This window comes from Oncorhynchus gorbuscha, unplaced genomic scaffold, assembly GCF_021184085.1.
Source record: "Oncorhynchus gorbuscha isolate QuinsamMale2020 ecotype Even-year unplaced genomic scaffold, OgorEven_v1.0 Un_scaffold_2361, whole genome shotgun sequence".
Taxonomy (NCBI): Eukaryota; Metazoa; Chordata; class Actinopteri; order Salmoniformes; family Salmonidae; genus Oncorhynchus; species Oncorhynchus gorbuscha.
In genome coordinates this window covers 12,732-33,775 of record NW_025746897.1, presented here as the reverse complement: position 1 = coordinate 33,775, position 21,044 = coordinate 12,732, and the positions used below count along the sequence as shown (strand labels likewise).

The window sequence follows — 21,044 nt, the reverse complement described above, 5'->3', positions numbered from 1 at the left end:
TTATTTATTATGTTGTACATGAATGCAGGCTGATATGACCATAAGCATGATGGGATGTTAATTGCTTAATTAAGTCAGGAACCACACCTGTGAGGAAGCACCTGCTTTCAATATACTTTGTATCCTTCAGCTGTTTCCGTTATTTTGATAGTTACCTTCACATCTTGCTGATAAGCACACATCCACACTCACTATGCCTGGCAATAACACTCACACATACACACTCACTATGCCTGGCAATAACACTCACACATACACACTCCTCTTCCAGTAACTCTGACTTCACTATCCTCTAGCTGAGCAATCAGAGTTCACAACAAAGAAAACTCGTACCACGTGCTCAACTCAACACAAACATCCACACACACTATGCCTGGCATACTCCATCTGAAATAACACTCACACATCCACACACACTATGCCTGGCATACTCCATCTGAAACAACACTCACACATCCACACACACTATGCCTGGCATACTCCATCTGAAACAACACTCACACATCCACACACACTATGCCTGGCATACTCCATCTGAAATAACACTCACACATCCACACACACTATGCCTGGCATACTCCATCTGAAATAACAGAAGCATGTAATATCATGAAGAGTTGTATTTAATCAGTTCAGGATCATGGCATCTGTATAGACAGGACTCTGTAACTCAGACAGGCTTCCAGTTTCTCTCCCCAAATCCTTCCTCACCAACGATAGTAGTGTTTTAACAGGTTCCATTACACAACACTAACTGGTCAGGGACATTTAAAGCTTTGCTTTTCAACAACTACATTATTTCAACAACAAAAAGATTGTTTATGCATAGTTGATTGGCTACCTTTCTGTTAAAGGCATGGCCATATATACCAGTCAAACATACTAATAACATGGAATGCCATATATACCAGTCAAACATACTAATAACATGGAATGCCATATATACCAGTAAAACATACTAATAACATACTAATAACATGGAATGCCATATATACCAGTCAAACATACTAATAACATGGGATGCCATATATACCAGTCAAACATACTAATAACATGGGATGTCAAACATACTAATAACATGGAATGCCATATATACCAGTAAAACATACTAATAACATACTAATAACATGGGATGCCATATATACCAGTCAAACATACTAATAACATGGGATGCCATATATACCAGTCAAACATACTAATAACATGGGATGTCAAACATACTAATAACATGGAATGCCATATATACCAGTAAAACATACTAATAACATGGAATGCCATATATACCAGTCAAACATACTAATAACATGGAATGCCATATATACCAGTCAAACATACTAATAACATGGGATGCCATATATACCAGTAAAACATACTAATAACATGGGATGCCATATATACCAGTAAAACATACTAATAACATGGAATGCCATATATACCAGTCAAACATACTAATAACATGGGATGCCATATATACCAGTCAAACATACTAATAACATGGGATGCCATATATACCAGTCAAACATACTAATAACATGGGATGCCATATATACCAGTCAAACATACTAATAACATGGGATGCCATATATACCAGTCAAACATACTAATAACATGGGATGCCATATATACCAGTCAAACATACTAATAACATGGAATACTATATACCATTGTGTAGGTATGTTTTGTGTAATTTGGTCAATAATCTAAACTAGGGACATAGGGACCCGTTTACGATTGAACCTTAAGGCCATTCGATGAAAAATCTTTGAATCAAAGCAACACACTATCTCTCTGTCTTTCTCTCTCTCTCTGTCTTTCTCTCTCTCTCTCTCAATCTCTATCTCTCTCTATCTATATATATCTCTCTCTCTCTCAATCTCTATCTCTCTCTGTCTCTCTCTCTCTCTCTCTAATCCTACAGAACCTTCGAGTCCAATCTCTCAACTAAGAACTGTTGTGAGAGCGATTCCAGTCATCCCCCACATGACATGTCCTTTAACAGCCATAGTCCAGTCTAATGTTCACCACAGAGGTCAACGAAAAGCTACAGCATCACATACAGTGTGACACAGTGTCTGAAGTTAAAGGCAGATATACAGAGTCATCAAATCAGCTGTGGAGCAATCACTGTCATTCAATCAATATGTATCTAATATAATATGGCTGTTTTCATTGTTTAAACCAGAAGCCTTTTAGCAAACAGGCTAGAGGCTGAGGCACAGGCTGATGGTGTGGCTGAAGTGCTATTCCCTCTTCATACCCCGTCCCATGAGGCAGGCGAACACAGTCATCACCATCTTAGGTTTCACCTCCACCAGGTCCTCTGGTAGGGCGTACACACGGGCTCCGATCTTCCTTGCCATGGACACAGCGTACCTGGAGGCAGAGGTTAGAAGTCAGAGGTCAGTAAACCATATAACACTAGTTATTACAGTATTGTACCAGACTTTTCCAGCCCCAAACCTATACTGTAGTGTCCCAAACGACACATTGCGGTGTGTGTGTCTGCGTGTGTGTGTGTTTGCGTGTGTGTGTGTATCTGCGTGTGTGTGTATGTGGTGCGTGTGTGTGCGTGTGTGTGGTACATGCGTGTGTCTGTGTGCGTGTGTGTGTATGTGGTGCGTGTGTGCATGTGTATGTCAGACTGACTTGGCATTGTCCAATCTGTCGACGTCGGAGAGCGTTCCAGTCTTGACAAGGTCATAGTTCACGCTGCGTGGCTGGATGGAGTCAATCAGGTCCAGGACAGGAAGACTACTGCTGATACCACGATCCTGGAGCGAGAGAGTGAGACACACACAAAACACACACACACACACAAACACAAACACACACCACTGGGTTTAGAGCTATAGAGAACACTGGATTTAGAGCTATAGAGAACACTGGGTTTAGAGCTATAGAGAACCACTGGGTTAGAGCTATAGAGAACCACTGGGGTTAGAGCTATAGAGAACCACTGGGGTTAGAGCTATAGAGAACCACTGGGTTTAGAGCTATAGAGAACACTGGGTTTAGAGCTATAGAGAACCACTGGGTTTAGAGCTATAGAGAACACTGGGTTTAGAGCTATAGAGAACACTGGGTTAGAGCTATAGAGAACCACTGGGGTTAGAGCTATAGAGAACACTGGGTTAGAGCTATAGAGAACCACTGGGTTAGAGCTATAGAGAACCACTGGGTTTAGAGCTATAGAGAACCACTGGGTTTAGAGCTATAGAGAACCACTGGGGTTAGAGCTATAGAGAACCACTGGGGTTAGAGCTATAGAGAACCACTGGGGTTAGAGCTATAGAGAACCACTGGGGTTAAGAGCTATAGAGAACACTGGGTTTAGAGCTATAGAGAACCACTGGGTTTAGAGCTATAGAGTAACACTGGGTTTAGAGCTATAGAGAACCACTGGGTTTAGAGCTATAGAGAAACACTGGGTCTACGGTTTAGTAACTGAGAGTTCCTAGTGATTCACAGATCACACAGTATAACAGACATTATAAAGCCACCCCGTTCCATATGTCTTGTCACCTTGAAGCTGGAGATCTTAGAGTTCTTCCCGGCTCCAGTCAGGGTTCTGTTGACCCAGTTGATGATGAGGTCATCGTTAGCAGCCTCTCCATGTCCAAGGTCCTCCAGAACATTCAGAGTGTATCTGAGGAGGTTATCTATTAGTCAGGTCTGATAGAGGATGAGGCAAAGGTTATCTACTAGTCAGGTCTGATAGAGGATCAGGAGGTGGTTATCTATTAGTCAGGTCTGATAGAGAGTCAGGAGGTGGTTATCTATTAGTCAGGTCTGATAGAGAGTCAGGTGGTTATCTATTAGTCAGGTCTGATAGAGGGTCAGGTGGTTATCTATTAGTCAGGTCTGATAGAGGGTCAGGTGGTTATCTACTAGTCAGGTCTGATAGAGGGTCAGGTGGTTATCTACTAGTCAGGTCTGATAGAGGGTCAGGTGGTTATCTATTAGTCAGGTCTGATAGAGGGTCAGGTGGTTATCTATTAGTCAGGTCTGATAGAGAGTCAGGTGGTTATCTACTAGTCAGGTCTGATAGAGGATGAGGCAAAGGTTATCTACTAGTCAGGTCTGATAGAGGATCAGGAGGTGACTATCTATTAGTCAGGTCTGATAGAGGATCAGGAGGTGATTATCTATTAGTCAGGTCTGATAGAGGATCAGGAGGTGGTTATCTATTAGTCAGGTCTGATAGAGGGTCAGGTGGTGGTTATCTATTAGTCAGGTCTGATAGAGGATGAGGCAAAGGTTATCTACTAGTCAGGTCTGATAGAGGATCAGGAGGTGGTTATCTATTAGTCAGGTCTGATAGAGGATCAGGAGGTGGTTATCTATTAGTCAGGTCTGATAGAGAGTCAGGTGGTTATCTATTAGTCAGGTCTGATAGAGGGTCAGGTGGTTATCTATTAGTCAGGTCTGATAGAGGGTCAGGTGGTTATCTATTAGTCAGGTCTGATAGAGGGTCAGGTGGTTATCTACTAGTCAGGTCTGATAGAGGGTCAGGTGGTTATCTACTAGTCAGGTCTGATAGAGGGTCAGGTGGTTATCTATTAGTCAGGTCTGATAGAGGGTCAGGTGGTTATCTATTAGTCATGTCTGATAGAGAGTCAGGTGGTTATCTACTAGTCAGGTCTGATAGAGGATGAGGCAAAGGTTATCTACTAGTCAGGTCTGATAGAGGATCAGGAGGTGACTATCTATTAGTCAGGTCTGATAGAGGATCAGGAGGTGATTATCTATTAGTCAGGTCTGATAGAGGATCAGGAGGTGGTTATCTATTAGTCAGGTCTGATAGAGGGTCAGGTGGTGGTTATCTATTAGTCAGGTCTGATAGAGGGTCAGGAGGTGGTTATCTATTAGTCAGGTCTGATAGAGGGTCAGGAGGTGGTTATCTATTAGTCAGGTCTGATAGAGAGTCAGGTGGTGGTTATCTATTAGTCAGGTCTGATAGAGGGTCAGGAGGTGGTTATCTATTAGTCAGGTCTGATGGAGGTGGTTATCTATTAGTCAGGTCTGATAGAGGGTCAGGTGGTGGTTATCTATTAGTCAGGTCTGATAGAGGGTCAGGAGGTGGTTATCTATTAGTCAGGTCTGATAGAGGGTCAGGAGGTGGTTATCTATTAGTCAGGTCTGATAGAGGGTCAGGAGGTGGTTATCTATTAGTCAGGTCTGATAGAGGGTCAGGTGGTGGTTATCTATTAGTCAGGTCTGATAGAGGGTCAGGAGGTGGTTATCTATTAGTCAGGTCTGATAGAGGATTTTTATTTTTTTATTTCACCTTTATTTAACCAGGTAGGCCAGTTGAGAACAAGTTCTCATTTACAACTTTGACTTGGCCAAGATAAAGCAAAGCAGTGAGAGACAAACAACAACACAGAGTTACACATGGGAATAAACAAACATACAGTCAATAATACAATAGAAAAGTCTATATACAGTGTGTGGAAATGAGGTAAGATTAGGGAGGTAAGGCAATAAATAGACCGTAGTGGCGGGGTAATTACAATATAGCAAATGAACACTGGAGTGGTAGATATGGAGATGAGGATGTGCAAGTAGAAATAATGCTGTGCAAAAGAGCAAAAACAAATATGGGGATGAGGTAGGTGGTTGGTTGGATGGATGGACTTTTTACAGATGGGCTCTGTACAGCTGCAGCGATCGGTAAGTTGCTCTGACAGCTGACGCTTAAAGTTAGAGAGGGAGATATAAGCCTCCAACTTCAGTGATTTTTGCAATTCGTTCCAGTCATTGGCAGCAGGGAACTGGAAGAAAAGGCGGCCAAAGGAGGAATTGGCTTTAAGGATGACCAGTTAAATATACCTGCTGGAGCGTGTGCTACGGGGGTGGGTGTTGTTATGGTGACAAGTGAGCTGAGATAAGGCTCACCTTAACCTAGCAAAGACTCATAATTGGATCAGGAGGTTATCTATTAGTCAGGTCTGATAGAGGAACATGTTATCTATTAGCCACTGCCAGCTGGCCTTCTTCAGCAGTACTGTATCATTTTAATCATTTTAGTCAATAAGATTCTTGCTAGGTAACTTTCTGAACATTAGTCAGTCCACTTGTCATTCCAATCTCTTTGATAGCCTCTTCTGTAGCCTGTCAACTATGTGTCGGTTTATCCCTGTTCTCTCCTCTCTGCACAGACCATACAAACGCTCCTCACCGCGTAATCTGGTGGTCCCAGCGCGCACGACCCACGTTAGTTCAGGTCTGAGCCTCTGGAACTGCCAAGGTCAACAAGGCAGAGTTCATCTCAGCCCATGCCTCCCTCCAGTCCCTCGACTTCTTGGCCCTGACGGAAACATGGATCACCACAGACAACACTGCTACTCCTACTGCTCTCTCTTCGTACGTGTTCTCGCACACCCGAGAGCGTCTGGTCAGCGGGGTGGTGGCACCGGGATCCTCATCTCTCCCAAGTGGTCATTCTCTCTTTCTCCCCTTACCCATCTGTCTATCGCCTCCTTTGAATTCCATGCTGTCACAGTCACTAGGCTTAATATCCTTATCATTTATCGCCCTCCAGGTTCCCTCGGAGAGTTCATCAAGCTTGATGCCTTGATAGAGGCTCACCTCTCACAGTTCTGTAACCTCTCTACCTTTGACTCTTTCCTCTCTGCCTCCTTCTTTCCACTCCTCTCCTCTTTTGGTCACCTTCCCCCCTACTCACAAGGCAGGATAGACCTCATCTTTACTAGATGCTGTTCTTCCACTAACCTCATTGCAACTCCCCTCCAAGTCTCCACCACTGCCTTGTATCCTTTTCTGCTCTCATCCAACACCTCCCACACTGCCCCTACTCGGATGGTATCGGCCGTCCCAACCTTCGCTCTCTCTCCCCGCTACTCTCTCCTCTTCCATCCTATCATCTCTTCCCTCCGCTCAAACCTTCTCCCACCTATCTCCTGATTCTGCCTCCTCAACCCTCCTCTCCTCCCTCTCTGCATCCCTTGACTCTCTATGTCCCCTATCCTCCAGGCCGGCTCGGTCCTCCCCTCCCGCTCCGTGGCTCGATGACTCATTGCGAGCTCACAGAACAGGGCTCCGGGCAGCCGAGCGGTGGAGGGCCCCTGCGGACCTGGCATCCTTTCACTCCCTCCTCTCTACATTTTCCTCCTCTGTCTCTGCTGCTAAAGCCACTTTCTACCACGCTAAATTCCAAGCTTCTGCCTCTAACCCTAGGAAGCTCTTTGCCACCTTCTCCTCCCTCCTGAATCCTCCGCCCCCTCCCCCTCCTCCCTCTCTGCAGATGACTTCGTCAACCATTTTGAAAAGAAGGTCGACGACATCCGATCCTCGTTTGCTAAGTCAAACGACACCGCTGGTTCTGCTCACACTGCCCTACCCTATGCTCTGACCTCTTTCTCCCCTCTCTCTCCAGATGAAATCTCGCGTCTTGTGACGGCCGGCCGCCCAACAACCTGCCCGCTTGACCCTATCCCCTCCTCTCTTCTCCAGACCATTTCCGGAGACCTTCTCCCTTACCTCACCTCGCTCATCAACTCATCCCTGACCGTTGGCTAGTCTTCAAGAGAGAAGTTGCACCCTTCTGAAAAAACCTACTCGATCCCTCCGATGACCAGTATCCCTTCTTTCTTTTCTCTCCACCGTCCTTGGCCAGTCTCTGAATGACCTTCTGATCCAAATCAGTCAGGTTTCAAGACTAGTCATTCAACTGAGACTGCTCTCCTCTGTATCACGGAGGCGCTCCGCACTGCTAAAGCTAACTCTCTCTCCTCTGCTCTCATCCTTCTAGATCTATCGGCTGCCTTCGATACTGTGAACCATCAGATCCTCCTCTCCACCCTCTCCGAGCTGGGCATCTCCGGCGGCCCATGGATTGCGTCCTACCTGACAGGTCGCTCCTACCAGGTGGCGTGGCGAGAATCTGTCTCCTCACCACGCGCTCTCACCACTGGTGAGGCTCTGTTCTTGGCCCTCTCCTATTCTCGCTATACACCAAGTCACTTGGCTCTGTCATAACCTCACATGGTCTCTCTTATCATTGCTATGCAGACGACACACAATTAATCTTCTCCTTTCCCCTTCTGATGACCAGGTGGCGAATCGCATCTCTGCATGTCTGGCAGACATATCAGTGTGGATGACGGATCACCACCTCAAGCTGAACCTCGGCAAGACGGAGGCTCTTCCTCCCGGGGAAGGACTGCCCGTTCCATGATCTCGCCATCACGGTTGACAACTCCACTGGTCCTCCTCCCAGAGCGCCAAGAACCTTGGGTGATCCTGGACAACACCCTGTCGTTCTCAACTAACATCAAGGCGGTGGCCCGTTCCTGTAGGTTCATGCTCTACAACATCCGCAGAGTACGACCCTGCCTCACACAGGAGGGAGGTCCTAATCCAGGCACTTGTCATCTCCCGTCTGGATTAGGAGCTGTTGGCTGGGCTCCCTGCCTGTGCCATTAAACCCCTTCAACTCATCCAGAACGCCGCAGCCCGTCTGGTGTTCAACCTTCCCAAGAGCTCCTCCGTTCTCTCCACTGGGGGACAAGACCATGGTGGCCTACGGAGCTGTGAGGGGGAACGGCACCACAGTACCTCCAGGCTCTGATCAGGCCCTACACCCAAACAAGGGCACTGCGTTCATCCACCTCTGGCCTGGCCTCCCTACCACTGAGGAAGTACAGCTCCCGCTCAGCCCAGTCAAAACTGTTCGCTGCCCTGGCCCCCAATGGTGGAACAAACTCCCTCACGACGCCAGGACAGCGGAGTCAATCACCACCTTCCGGAGACACCTGAAACCCCACCTCTTTAAGGAATACCTAGGATAGGGTAATCCCTCTCACCCCACCCCCTAAGTTTTAGATGCACTATTGTTAAGTGACTGTCCCACTGGATGTCATAAGGTGAATGCACCAATTTGTAAGTCGCTCTGGATAAGAGCGTCTGCTAAATGACTTAAATGTAAATGTAAATGTAGTCAGGTCTGATAGAGGAGCAGGTGATCTATTAGTCAGGTCTGATAGAGGAACAGGACGAGGTAATCTATTAGTCAGGTCTGATAGAGGAACATGTTATCTATTAGTCAGGTCTGATAGAGGCCCATGTTATCTATTAGTCAGGTCTGATAGAGGAACATGTTATCTATTAGTCAGGTCTGATAGAGGAACATGTTATCTATTAGTCAGGTCTGATAGAGGGACATGTTATCTATTAGTCAGGTCTGATAGAGGAACATGTTCTCTATTAGTCCGGTCTGATAGAGGAACATGTTATCTATTAGCCAGGTCTGATAGAGGAGCAGGAGGAGGTGATCTATTAGTCAGGTCCCACCCCCTCTCTCTAACTCCCCCCTCCCTCCCTCTCTCCTACCTCCTCATCAGTTGCCAGACCAGAGCCAGGGTGAGGGTGGGGTTTCCGTCGTTAAGGTCCTGTCCTCCGATGCCGACCAGAGAGAACCCTGCCTTGGCCTTCCCGAGGTCCACTGCGTAGTTACAGTTCTCCAGCTTCTTCATGTTGGCCCCTAGCTTGGGGTAGGGAGGGCGGTTGACTTTGTGGTCCCAGTCTACTGCAACCTTAATCCTCTCATACAGCTGGAGGATGACCAGCGCATCTAACAGATCACTGGAGGGAGGAAGAGAGGGGGAGGGAGGAGGGGGAGGGAAGAGAGGGGGAGGGAGGGAAGAGAGGGAGGTAGAGGGAGGGGAGAGAGGGGGAGGTAGAGGGAGGGGAGAGAGGGGGAGGGAAGAGAGGGGGAGGTAGAGGGAGGGGAGAGAGGGGGAGGGAGGGGAGGGAAGAGAGGGGGGGAGGTAGAGGGAGGGGAGAGAGGGGGAGGGAGGGGGGAGGGAGGGCAGAGAGGGGGAGGGAGGGAAGAGAGGGGGAGGGAGGGAGGGTGGGAGGGAGGGAAGAGAGGGAGGTGATATATGGTTAACATGAGGGTTGATATTATAGTAGAGGTATATATGGTTAACATGAGGGTTGATATTATAGTAGAGGTATATATGGTTAACATGAGGGTTGATATTATAGTAGAGGTAGTTACCCGTATATATGGTTAACATGAGGGTTGATATTATAGTAGAGGTATATATGGTTAACATGAGGGTTGATATTATAGTAGAGGTATATATGGTTAACATGAGGGTTGATATTATAGTAAAGGTAGTTACCCGTATATATGGTTAACATGAGGGTTGATATTATAGTAGAGGTATATATGGTTAACATGAGGGTTGATATTATAGTAGAGGTAGTTACCCGTATATATGGTTAACATGAGGGTTGATATTATAGTAGAGGTATATATGGTTAACATGAGGGTTGATATTATAGTAGAGGTAGTTACCCGTATATATGGTTAACATGAGGGTTGATATTATATGATGAGGGTTGATATTATAGTAGAGGTATATATGGTTAACATGAGGGTTGATATTATAGTTATATATATAACATGAGGGTTGATATTATAGTAGAGGTATATATGGTTAACATGAGGGTTGATATTATAGTAGAGGTAGTTACCCGTATATATGGTTAACATGAGGGTTGATATTATAGTAGAGGTATATATGGTTATATTATTATATTATTATATTATAGTAGAGGTATATATGGTTAACATGAGGGTTGATATTATAGTAGAGGTAGTTACCCGTATATATGGTTAACATGAGGGTTGACTCCCAGAGAATTCATCCAGTTCCTGAAGGTTCTCTCCTCTCTCGACTCACCTGAGGAAACAGGAGGAGTTACCACTGGGTGTGTTTAGTAGGGGAGAAGTGTGTGTGTTACCACTGGGTGTGTTTAGTAGGGGAGAAGTGTGTGTGTTACCACTGGGTGTGTTTAGTAGGGGAGAAGTGTGTGTGTTACCACTGGGTGTATTTAGTAGGGGAGAAGTGTGTGTGTTACCACTGGGTGTATTTAGTAGGGGAGAAGTGTGTGTGTTACCACTGGGTGTATTTAGTAGGGGAGAAGTGTGTGTGTGTGTGTGTTACCACTGGGTGTGTTTAGTAGGGGAGACGTGTGTTACCACTGGGTGTGTTTAGTAGGGGAGACGTGTGTGTGTGTGTTACCACAGGGTGTGTTTAGTAGGGGAGACGTGTGCGTGTGTTACCACATGGTGTGTTTAGTAGGGGAGACGTGTGTTACCACAGGGTGTGTTTAGTAGGGGAGACGTGTGTTACCACATGGTGTGTTTAGTAGGGGAGACGTGTGTGTGTGTTACCACATGGTGTGTTTAGTAGGGGAGACATGTGTTACCACAGGGTGTGTTACCACAGGGTGTATTTAGTAGGGGAGAAGTGTGTGTGTGTGTGTGTGTTACCACTGGGTGTATTTAGTAGGGGAGAAGTGTGTGCGTGTGTGTGTGTTACCACTGGGTGTATTTAGTAGGGGAGAAGTGTGTGCGTGTGTGTTACCACAGGGTGTGTTTAGTAGGGGAGACGTGTGTGTATGTGTGTTACCACTGGGTGTATTTAGTAGGGGAGACGTGTGTTACCACTGGGTGTGTTTAGTAGGGGAGACGTGTGTGTGTGTGTGTTACCACAGGGTGTGCTTAGTAGGGGAGACGTGTGTGTGTGTGTGTTACCACTGGGTGTATTTAGTAGGGGAGAAGTGTGTGTGTGTGTGTTACCACATGGTGTGTTTAGTAGGGGAGACGTGTGTTACCACATGGTGTGTTTAGTAGGGGAGACGTGTGTGTGTTACCACATGGTGTGTTTAGTAGGGGAGACGTGTGTTACCACATGGTGTGTTTAGTAGGGGAGACGTGTGTTACCACAGGGTGTGTTTAGTAGGGGAGACGTGTGTTACCACATGGTGTGTTTAGTAGGGGAGACGTGTGTTACCACAGGGTGTGTTTAGTAGGGGAGACGTGTGTTACCACAGGGTGTATTTAGTAGGGGAGAAGTGTGTGTGTGTGTGTGTGTTACCACTGGGTGTATTTTACCACAGGGTGTGGGAGAAGTGTGTGCGTGTGTGTTACCACAGGGTGTGTTTAGTAGGGGAGACGTGTGTGTGTGTGTTACCACTGGGTGTGTTTAGTAGGGGAGACGTGTGTGTGTGTGTGTTACCACTGGGTGTATTTAGTAGGGGAGAAGTGTGTGTGTGTGTGTGTGTTACCACAGGGTGTGTTTAGTAGGGGAGACGTGTGTTACCACTGGGTGTGTTTAGTAGGGGAGAAGTGTGTGTGTGTTACCACTGGGTGTATTTAGTAGGGGAGACGTGTGTTACCACTGGGTGTGTTTAGTAGGGGAGAAGTGTGTGTGTGTTACCACTGGGTGTATTTAGTAGGGGAGACGTGTGTTACCACTGGGTGTGTTTAGTAGGGGAGACGTGTGTGTGTGTTACTACTGGGTGTATTTAGTAGGGGAGAAGTGTGTGTGTGTTACCACTGGGTGTATTTAGTAGGGGAGACGTGTGTGTGTGTGTGTGTGTTACCACTGAGTGTATTTAGTAGGGGAGACTGTGTGTGTGTGTGTGTGTGTGTGTGTGTGTGTGTGTGTGTGTGTGTGTGTGTGTGTGTGTGTGTGTGTGTGTGTGTGTGTGTGTGTGTGTGTGTGTGTGTGTGTGTGTGTGTGTGTGTTACCACTGGGTGTATTTAGTAGGGGAGACGTGTGTTACCACTGGGTGTGTTTAGTAGGGGAGACGTGTGTGTGTGTGTGTGTTACCACAGGGTGTGCTTAGTAGGGGAGACGTGTGTGTGTGTGTGTTACCACTGGGTGTATTTAGTAGGGGAGAAGTGTGTGTGTGTGTGTTACCACATGGTGTGTTTAGTAGGGGAGACGTGTGTTACCACATGGTGTGTTTAGTAGGGGAGACGTGTGTGTGTTACCACATGGTGTGTTTAGTAGGGGAGACGTGTGTTACCACATGGTGTGTTTAGTAGGGGAGACGTGTGTTACCACAGGGTGTGTTTAGTAGGGGAGACGTGTGTTACCACATGGTGTGTTTAGTAGGGGAGACGTGTGTTACCACAGGGTGTGTTTAGTAGGGGAGACGTGTGTTACCACAGGGTGTATTTAGTAGGGGAGAAGTGTGTGTGTGTGTGTGTGTTACCACTGGGTGTATTTAGTAGGGGAGAAGTGTGTGCGTGTGTGTTACCACAGGGTGTGTTTAGTAGGGGAGACGTGTGTGTGTGTGTTACCACTGGGTGTATTTAGTAGGGGAGACGTGTGTTACCACTGGGTGTGTTTAGTAGGGGAGACGTGTGTGTGTGTGTGTTACCACAGGGTGTGTTTAGTAGGGGAGACGTGTGTGTGTGTGTGTTACCACTGGGTGTATTTAGTAGGGGAGAAGTGTGTGTGTGTGTGTGTTACCACAGGGTGTGTTTAGTAGGGGAGACGTGTGTTACCACTGGGTGTGTTTAGTAGGGGAGAAGTGTGTGTGTGTGTGTTACCACTGGGTGTATTTAGTAGGGGAGACGTGTGTTACCACTGGGTGTGTTTAGTAGGGGAGAAGTGTGTGTGTGTGTGTTACCACTGGGTGTATTTAGTAGGGGAGACGTGTGTGTGTGTTACTACTGGGTGTATTTAGTAGGGGAGAAGTGTGTGTGTGTTACCACTGGGTGTATTTAGTAGGGGAGACGTGTGTGTGTGTGTGTTACCACTGAGTGTATTTAGTAGGGGAGACTGTGTGTGTGTGTGTGTGTGTGTGTGTGTGTGTGTGTGTGTGTGTGTGTGTGTGTGTGTGTGTGTGTGTGTGTGTGTGTGTGTGTGTGTGTGTGTGTGTGTGTGTGTGTGTGTGTGTGTTACCACTGGGTGTATTTAGTAGGGGACACGTGTGTGTGTGTGTGTGTGTTACTACTGGGTGTATTTAGTAGGGGAGAAGTGTGTGTGTGTTACCACTGGGTGTATTTAGTAGGGGAGACGTGTGTGTGTGTGTGTTACCACTGGGTGTGTTTAGTAGGGGAGACGTGCGTGTGTGTGTGTTACCACTGGGTGTATTCAGTAGGGGAGATGTGTGTGTGTGTGTGTTACCACTGGGTGTATTTAGTAGGGGAGAAGTGTGTGTGTTACCACTGGGTGTATTTAGTAGGGGAGACGTGTGTGTGTGTGTGTGTGTGTGTGTGTGTGTGTGTGTGTGTGTGTGTGTGTGTGTGTGTGTGTGTGTGTGTGTGTGTGTGTGTGTGTGTGTGTGTGTGTGTGTGTGTGTGTGTGTGTGTGTGTGTACTGTACATGGGACAATATGTTAAAGATGTCAAAACCTCCACCTTGACACCGGCCAGCTGAAGATAATTGGTGAAAGAAGCTGGCTAGTTTGCTAGATATCCTAGGCTACTTCCAGACACAAGACCTGGTTAGACTGCTAGTTATCTGTAGAAAGGTGAGTGACTGTAACTGTTTTGACAGGGTGAATGTCCAAACTCTTCCCACCTTCAAACACACACAAGAGACACATCAAAACACACCTCCCAGACCCACATCTGGTTCTCAGACGGGTCTTTCTTTTTCCCAGTCAGAACCACACCCCGTTATTCAGAGCGGTGTACTACTACGCTCCCATTGGCTAGCTCGCGTTGTCTCAGTTCAGTCAGAACCACACCCCGTTATTCAGAGCGGTGTACTACTACGCTCCCATTGGCTAGCTCGCGTTGTCTCAGTTCAGTCAGAACCACACCCCGTTATTCAGAGCGGTGTACTACTACGCTCCCATTGGCTAGCTCGCGTTGTCTCAGTTCAGTCAGAACCACACCCCGTTATTCAGAGCGGTGTACTACTACGCTCCCATTGGCTAGCTAACGTTGTCTCAGTCACAGGCGATCAGTGCAGAGACATTGACCTTCCAAGGTAAGGATGGAAAGTGTAATTTATCAGTTAGCTGCCTGCAGTAATACAGGCCTATTATCATCATGTTTGGTAACATTTGCCCATGTATTTATTTTCAGCGTTTCAATGCGTTGTAAAAATGTCTCTGAGAACTCTGCTGAATTTCCTGTATTGAAGGTCAGCTAAGTTAACCGAGGCTACTTAACGTTACTAGGTCGGTATTTGTAGTTGTTATATTATCATTAGTAGTCTATTATCAGGTTAAAGCATATTCTAATCTTTCAGTCGAATACGCTATGCTACAGCCATTGAATCTGTTTGAGCGTTAAGGGACGTTAATGGCTAGCTCGGTCCATGACATCATGTTATTATATTTTTCAGCCTTGAACTACAAGGGCAAATGTTATTAATCAGTGACTGAAATTTTGCCCAACGTGATATTCACTTCCTGACTTGGAGAGCGCTCAAAGCGTTGTAGAACATCTCTCTGAATAACGGGGCGTGGTTTTGGCTTAACTGAGACGTTAGCTAGCCAATGGGAGCGTTGTAGAACATCTCTCTGAATAACGGGGCGTGGTTTTGGCTTAACTGAGACGTTAGCTAGCCAATGGGAGCGTTGTAGAACATCTCTCTGAATAACGGGGCGTGGTTTTGGCTTAACTGAGACGTTAGCTAGCCAATGGGAGCGTTGTAGAACATCTCTCTGAATAACGGGGCGTGGTTTTGGCTTAACTGAGACGTTAGCTAGCCAATATGAGCGTTGTAGAACATCTCTCTGAATAACGGGGCGTGGTTTTGGCTTAACTGAGACGTTAGCTAGCCAATGGGAGCGTTGTAGAACGTCTCTCAGAATAACGGGGTGTGGTTTTGGCTTAACTGAGACGTTAGCTAGCCAATGGGAGCGTTGTAGAACGTCTGTCTAAATAACGGGGCGTGGTTTTGGCTTAACTGAGACGTTAGCTAGCCAATGGGAGCGTTGTAGAACGTCTGTCTGAATAACGGGGCGTGGTTTTGGCTTAACTGAGACGTTAGCTAGCCAATGGGAGCGTTGTAGAACGTCTCTCTGAATAACGGGGCGTGGTTTTGGCTTAACTGAGACGTTAGCTAGCCAATGGGAGCGTTGTAGAACATCTCTCTGAATAACGGGCGTGGTTTTGGCTTAACTGAGACGTTAGCTAGCCAATGGGAGCGTTGTAGAACGTCTCTCTGAATAACGGGGCGTGGTTTTGGCTTAACTGAGACGTTAGCTAGCCAATGGGAGCGTTGTAGAACGTCTCTCTGAATAACGGGGCGTGGTTTTGGCTTAACTGAGACGTTAGCTAGCCAATGGGAGCGTTGTAGAACGTCTCTCTGAATAACGGGGCGTGGTTTTGGCTTAACTGAGACGTTAGCTAGCCAATGGGAGCGTTGTAGAACGTCTCTCTGAATAACGGGGCGTGGTTTTGGCTTAACTGCATTGGGAAAAAGAAAGACGCTTCCCAGACGCATTTCATAATGAGGAGAATGAAACCAAGGCTAAATAGGGAAGTTCAGCCCCCTTTTAAAATGAGTGTTTCTGTTGAGGGTCAGCAGGGGGAGCTCTATTCACAGATCTACAGAGAGCAGAATCAGAGGTGTGTTTATGAGTATTTACTGATATACTCTATACAGCATATCAGATGTCAGTTCATCACCACGGGTACTAGGTATATCTACAAGGGGTATATCTACAGGGGGTATATCTACAGGGGGTATATCTACAGGGGTACTAGGTATATCTACAGGGGTATTAGGTATATCTACAGGGGGTAAATCTACAGGGGTACTAGGTATATCTACAGGGGTATATCTACAGGGGGTATATCTACAGGGGTACTAGGTATATCTACAGGGGGTATATCTACAGGGGTACTAGGTATATCTACAGGGGGTATATCTACAGGGGTACTAGGTATATCTACAGGGGGTATATCTACAGGGGTACAAGGTATATCTACAGGGGTACTAGGTATATCTACAGGGGGTATATCTACAGGGGTACTAGGTATATCTACAGGGTGTATATCTACAGGGGTACTAGGTATATCTACAGGGGTACTAGGTATATCTACAGGGGCACTAGGTATATCTACAGGGGTATATCTACAGGGGTACTAGGTATATCTACAGGGGTATATCTACAGGGGTATATCTACAGGGGTACTAGGTATATCTACAGGGGTACTAGGTATATCTACAGGGTACTAGGTATATCTACAGGGGTAAATCTACAGGGGTACTAGGTATATCTACAGGGGGTATATCTACAGGGGTACTAGGTATATCTACAGGGTGTATATCTACAGGGGTACTAGGTATATCTACAGGGGTACTAGGTATATCTACAGGGGGTATATCTACAGGGGTACTAGGTATATCTACAGGGGGTATATCTACAGGGGTACTAGGTATATCTACAGGGGGTATATCTACAGGGGTACTAGGTATATCTACAGGGGTACTAGGTATATCTACAGGGGGTATATCTACAGGGGTACTAGGTATATCTACAGGGGGTATATCTACAGGGGTACAAGGTATATCTACAGGGGTACTAGGTATATCTACAGGGGGTATATCTACAGGGGTACTAGGTATATCTACAGGGGTACTAGGTATATCTACAGGGGGTATATATACAGGGGTACTAGGTATATCTACAGGGGGTATATCTACAGGGGCACTAGGTATATCTACAGGGGTACTAGGTATATCTACAGGGGGTATATCTACAGGGGTACTAGGTATATCTACAGGGGTATATCTACAGGGGTACTAGGTATATCTACAGGGGTACTAGGTATATCTACAGGGGCACTAGGTATATCTACAGGGGTATATCTACAGGGGTACTAGGTATATCTACAGGGGGTATATCTACAGGGGGTATATCTACAGGGGTACTAGGTATATCTACAGGGGGTACTAGGTATATCTACAGGGGTACTAGGTATATCTACAGGGGGTATATCTACAGGGGTACTAGGTATATCTACAGGGGGTATATCTACAGGGGTACTAGGTATATCTACAGGGTGTATATCTACAGGGGTACTAGGTATATCTACAGGGGTACTAGGTATATCTACAGGGGTACTAGGTATATCTACAGGGGGTATATCTACAGGGGTACTAGGTATATCTACAGGGGTATATCTACAGGGGTACTAGGTATATCTACAGGGGTACTAGGTATATCTACAGGGGTATATCTACAGGGTACTAGGTATATCTACAGGGGTATATCTACAGGGGTACAAGGTATATCTACAGGGGTACTAGGTATATCTACAGGGGTATATCTACAGGGTACTAGGTATATCTACAGGGGTACTAGGTATATCTACAGGGGGTATATCTACAGGGGTACTAGGTATATCTACAGGGGGTATATCTACAGGGGCACTAGGTATATCTACAGGGGTACTAGGTATATCTACAGGGTGTATATCTACAGGGGTACTAGGTATATCTACAGGGGTACTAGGTATATCTACAGGGGGTATATCTACAGGGGTACTAGGTATATCTACAGGGGGTATATCTACAGGGGTACTAGGTATATCTACAGGGGGTATATCTACAGGGGTACTAGGTATATCTACAGGGGTACTAGGTATATCTACAGGGGTATATCTACAGGGGTATATCTACAGGGGTACTAGGTATATCTACAGGGGCACTAGGTATATCTACAGGGGCACTAGGTATATCTACAGGGGGTATATCTACAGGGTACTAGGTATATCTACAGGGTACTAGGTATATCTACAGGGGTATATCTACAGGGGTACTAGGTATATCTACAGGGGTATATCTACAGGGGTACTAGGTATATCTACAGGGGTACTAGGTATATCTACAGGGGGTATATCTACAGGGGTACTAGGTATATCTACAGGGGTACTAGGTATATCTACAGGGGGTATATCTACAGGGGTACTAGGTATATCTACAGGGGTACTAGGTATATCTACAGGGGGTACTAGGTATATCTACAGGGGCACTAGGTATATCTACAGGGGGTATATCTACAGGGGTACTAGGTATATCTACAGGGGTATATCTACAGGGGTACTAGGTATATCTACAGGGGTATATCTACAGGGGTATATCTACAGGGGTATATCTACAGGGGTATATCTACAGGGGTACTAGGTATATCTACAGGGGTACTAGGTATATCTACAGGGGTATATCTACAGGGGTATATCTACAGGGGGGTATATCTACAGGGGTATATCTACAGGGGGTATATCTACAGGGGTACTAGGTATATCTACAGGGGTACTAGGTATATCTACAGGGGCACTAGGTATATCTACAGGGGGTATATCTATAGGGGTACTAGGTATATCTACAGGGGTATATCTACAGGGGTACTAGGTATATCTACAGGGGTATATCTACAGGGGGTATATCTACAGGGGTACTAGGTATATCTACAGGGGTACTAGGTATATCTACAGGGGTATATCTACAGGGGTACTAGGTATATCTACAGGGGGTATATCTACAGGGGGTATATCTACAGGGGTACTAGGTATATCTACAGGGGGTATATCTACAGGGGTACTAGGTATATCTACAGGGGGTATATCTACAGGGGTACTAGGTATATCTACAGGGGGTATATCTACAGGGGGTATATCTACAGGGGTACTAGGTATATCTACAGGGGGTATATCTACAGGGGCTATATCTACAGGGGTACTAGGTATATCTACAGGGGGTATATCTACAGGGGTACTAGGTATATCTATATTGGTACTAGTTATATCTACAGGGGTACTAGGTATATCTATATTGGTACTAGTTATATCTACAGGGGTACTTGAGAAGAGTACATGAGACCATCGGCTTACTAGTAAAATACGCATGAGTGTGTACTTCCGAGGTACTCTGGGCAGAGCAGAATTGACTTGGTGGTAAATGGGGCGGCAGCGTAGCCTAGTGGTTAGAGCGTTGGACTAGTAACTGGAAGGTTGCAAGTTCAAACCCCCGAGCTGACAAGGTACAAATCTGTCGTTCTGCCCCTGAACAGGCAGTTAACCCACTGTTCCCAGGCCGTCATTGAAAACAAGAATTTGTTCTTAACTGACTTGCCTGGTTAAATAAAGGTAAAATAAAAAGACGTAGAGTATATTATAAGTGTACCCACCCTCCAGTTTGGCCCAGTCCAGGTCCTGCCCCTCAGGCTTGGTGAGTGATGGGTATTTATTAAACAGGTTGGCAACGAAGGCCAGGTTGAGTTTGGGGTTCCCACAGACCACATCAGTGGGGGTCACAAACTGTCTACAGCCCAACCTGTCAGCCTGAACCAGCATACTCTCTGCCCTACGCAGGTCATCTTTCTCCTGGAGAGAGAGAGAGAGAGAGAGAGAGAGAGAGAGAGAGAGAGAGAGAGAGAGAGAGAGAGAGAGAGAGAGAGAGAGAGAGAGAGCTGACAGTTAGTTATATACACAGATTTAACAACAAAAAACTGAGCAAACTAGAATGTTATTTGGCCCTAAACAGAGAGTAGACAGTAGCAGAATACCTGACCACTGTGACTGACCCAAACTTAAGGAAAGCTTTGACTATGTACAGATTCAGTGAGCCTTGCTATTGAGAAAGGCCGCCGTAGGCAGACATGGCTCACAAAAGAAGACACTGCCCACAAAATGAACTGAGTTGCACTTCCTAACCTCCTGCCCAATGTATGACCATATTAGAGAGACATATTTCCCACAGATCCACAAAGAATTAGAAAACAAATCCAATGTTGATAAACTCCCATATCTAATGGGTGAAATACCACAGTGTGCCATCACAGCAGCAGGATTTGTGACCACGAGAAAAGGGCAACCAGTGAAGAACACACACCATTATAAATACAACCCATATTTATGTTTATGTTTTTTCCATTGTGTACAACATTGTAACACTGCTGCTAGTTTCTGTTTATTATCTATGCATAGTCACTTTACAAATTACCCCCTGTATATATCCTCATTATTAACCGGTATTTATCCATCAGTAGGTCAGTCTATATTTATCTATCAGCAGGTCAGTCTATATTTATCTATCAGCAGGTCAGTCTATATTTATCTATCAGCAGGTCAGTCTATATTTATCTATCAGCAGGTCAGTCTATATTTATCTATCAGCAGGTCAGTCTATATTTATCTATCAGCAGGTCAGTCTATATTTATCTATCAGCAGGTCAGTCTATATTCACCTATCAGCAGGTCAGTCTATATTCACCTATCAGCAGGTCAGTCTATATTCACCTAT

At 45.8% G+C, this 21,044-nt stretch overlaps 1 protein-coding gene across 1 annotated transcript; it reads right to left on the bottom strand.

Moving 5' to 3' along the window:
• Positions 1-605: 605 nt before the first annotated feature.
• LOC124025699 (plastin-3-like) lies at positions 606-20,687 on the bottom strand. Its single transcript, XM_046339039.1, has 7 exons — positions 20,683-20,687; positions 19,930-20,159; positions 10,637-10,715; positions 9,355-9,606; positions 3,523-3,646; positions 2,647-2,771; positions 606-2,373 (listed from the first exon to the last, which is right to left on the bottom strand). The coding sequence occupies exons 1-7, from the start codon at positions 20,685-20,687 to the stop codon at positions 2,241-2,243; spliced, it is 948 nt and encodes a 315-aa protein (XP_046194995.1). The 3' UTR covers positions 606-2,240.
• Positions 20,688-21,044: the final 357 nt, after the last annotated feature.

Coding starts and splice junctions, on each gene's coding strand:
- LOC124025699 (XM_046339039.1), bottom strand. Junction 3,647..9,354: donor GTCTGGCAACTGATGAGGAG/GTAGGAGAGAGG, acceptor TAACCTCCTCAG/ATACACTCTGAATGTTCTGG. Junction 2,374..2,646: donor GACAGATTGGACAATGCCAA/GTCAGTCTGACA, acceptor CTCTGCCTCCAG/GTACGCTGTGTCCATGGCAA.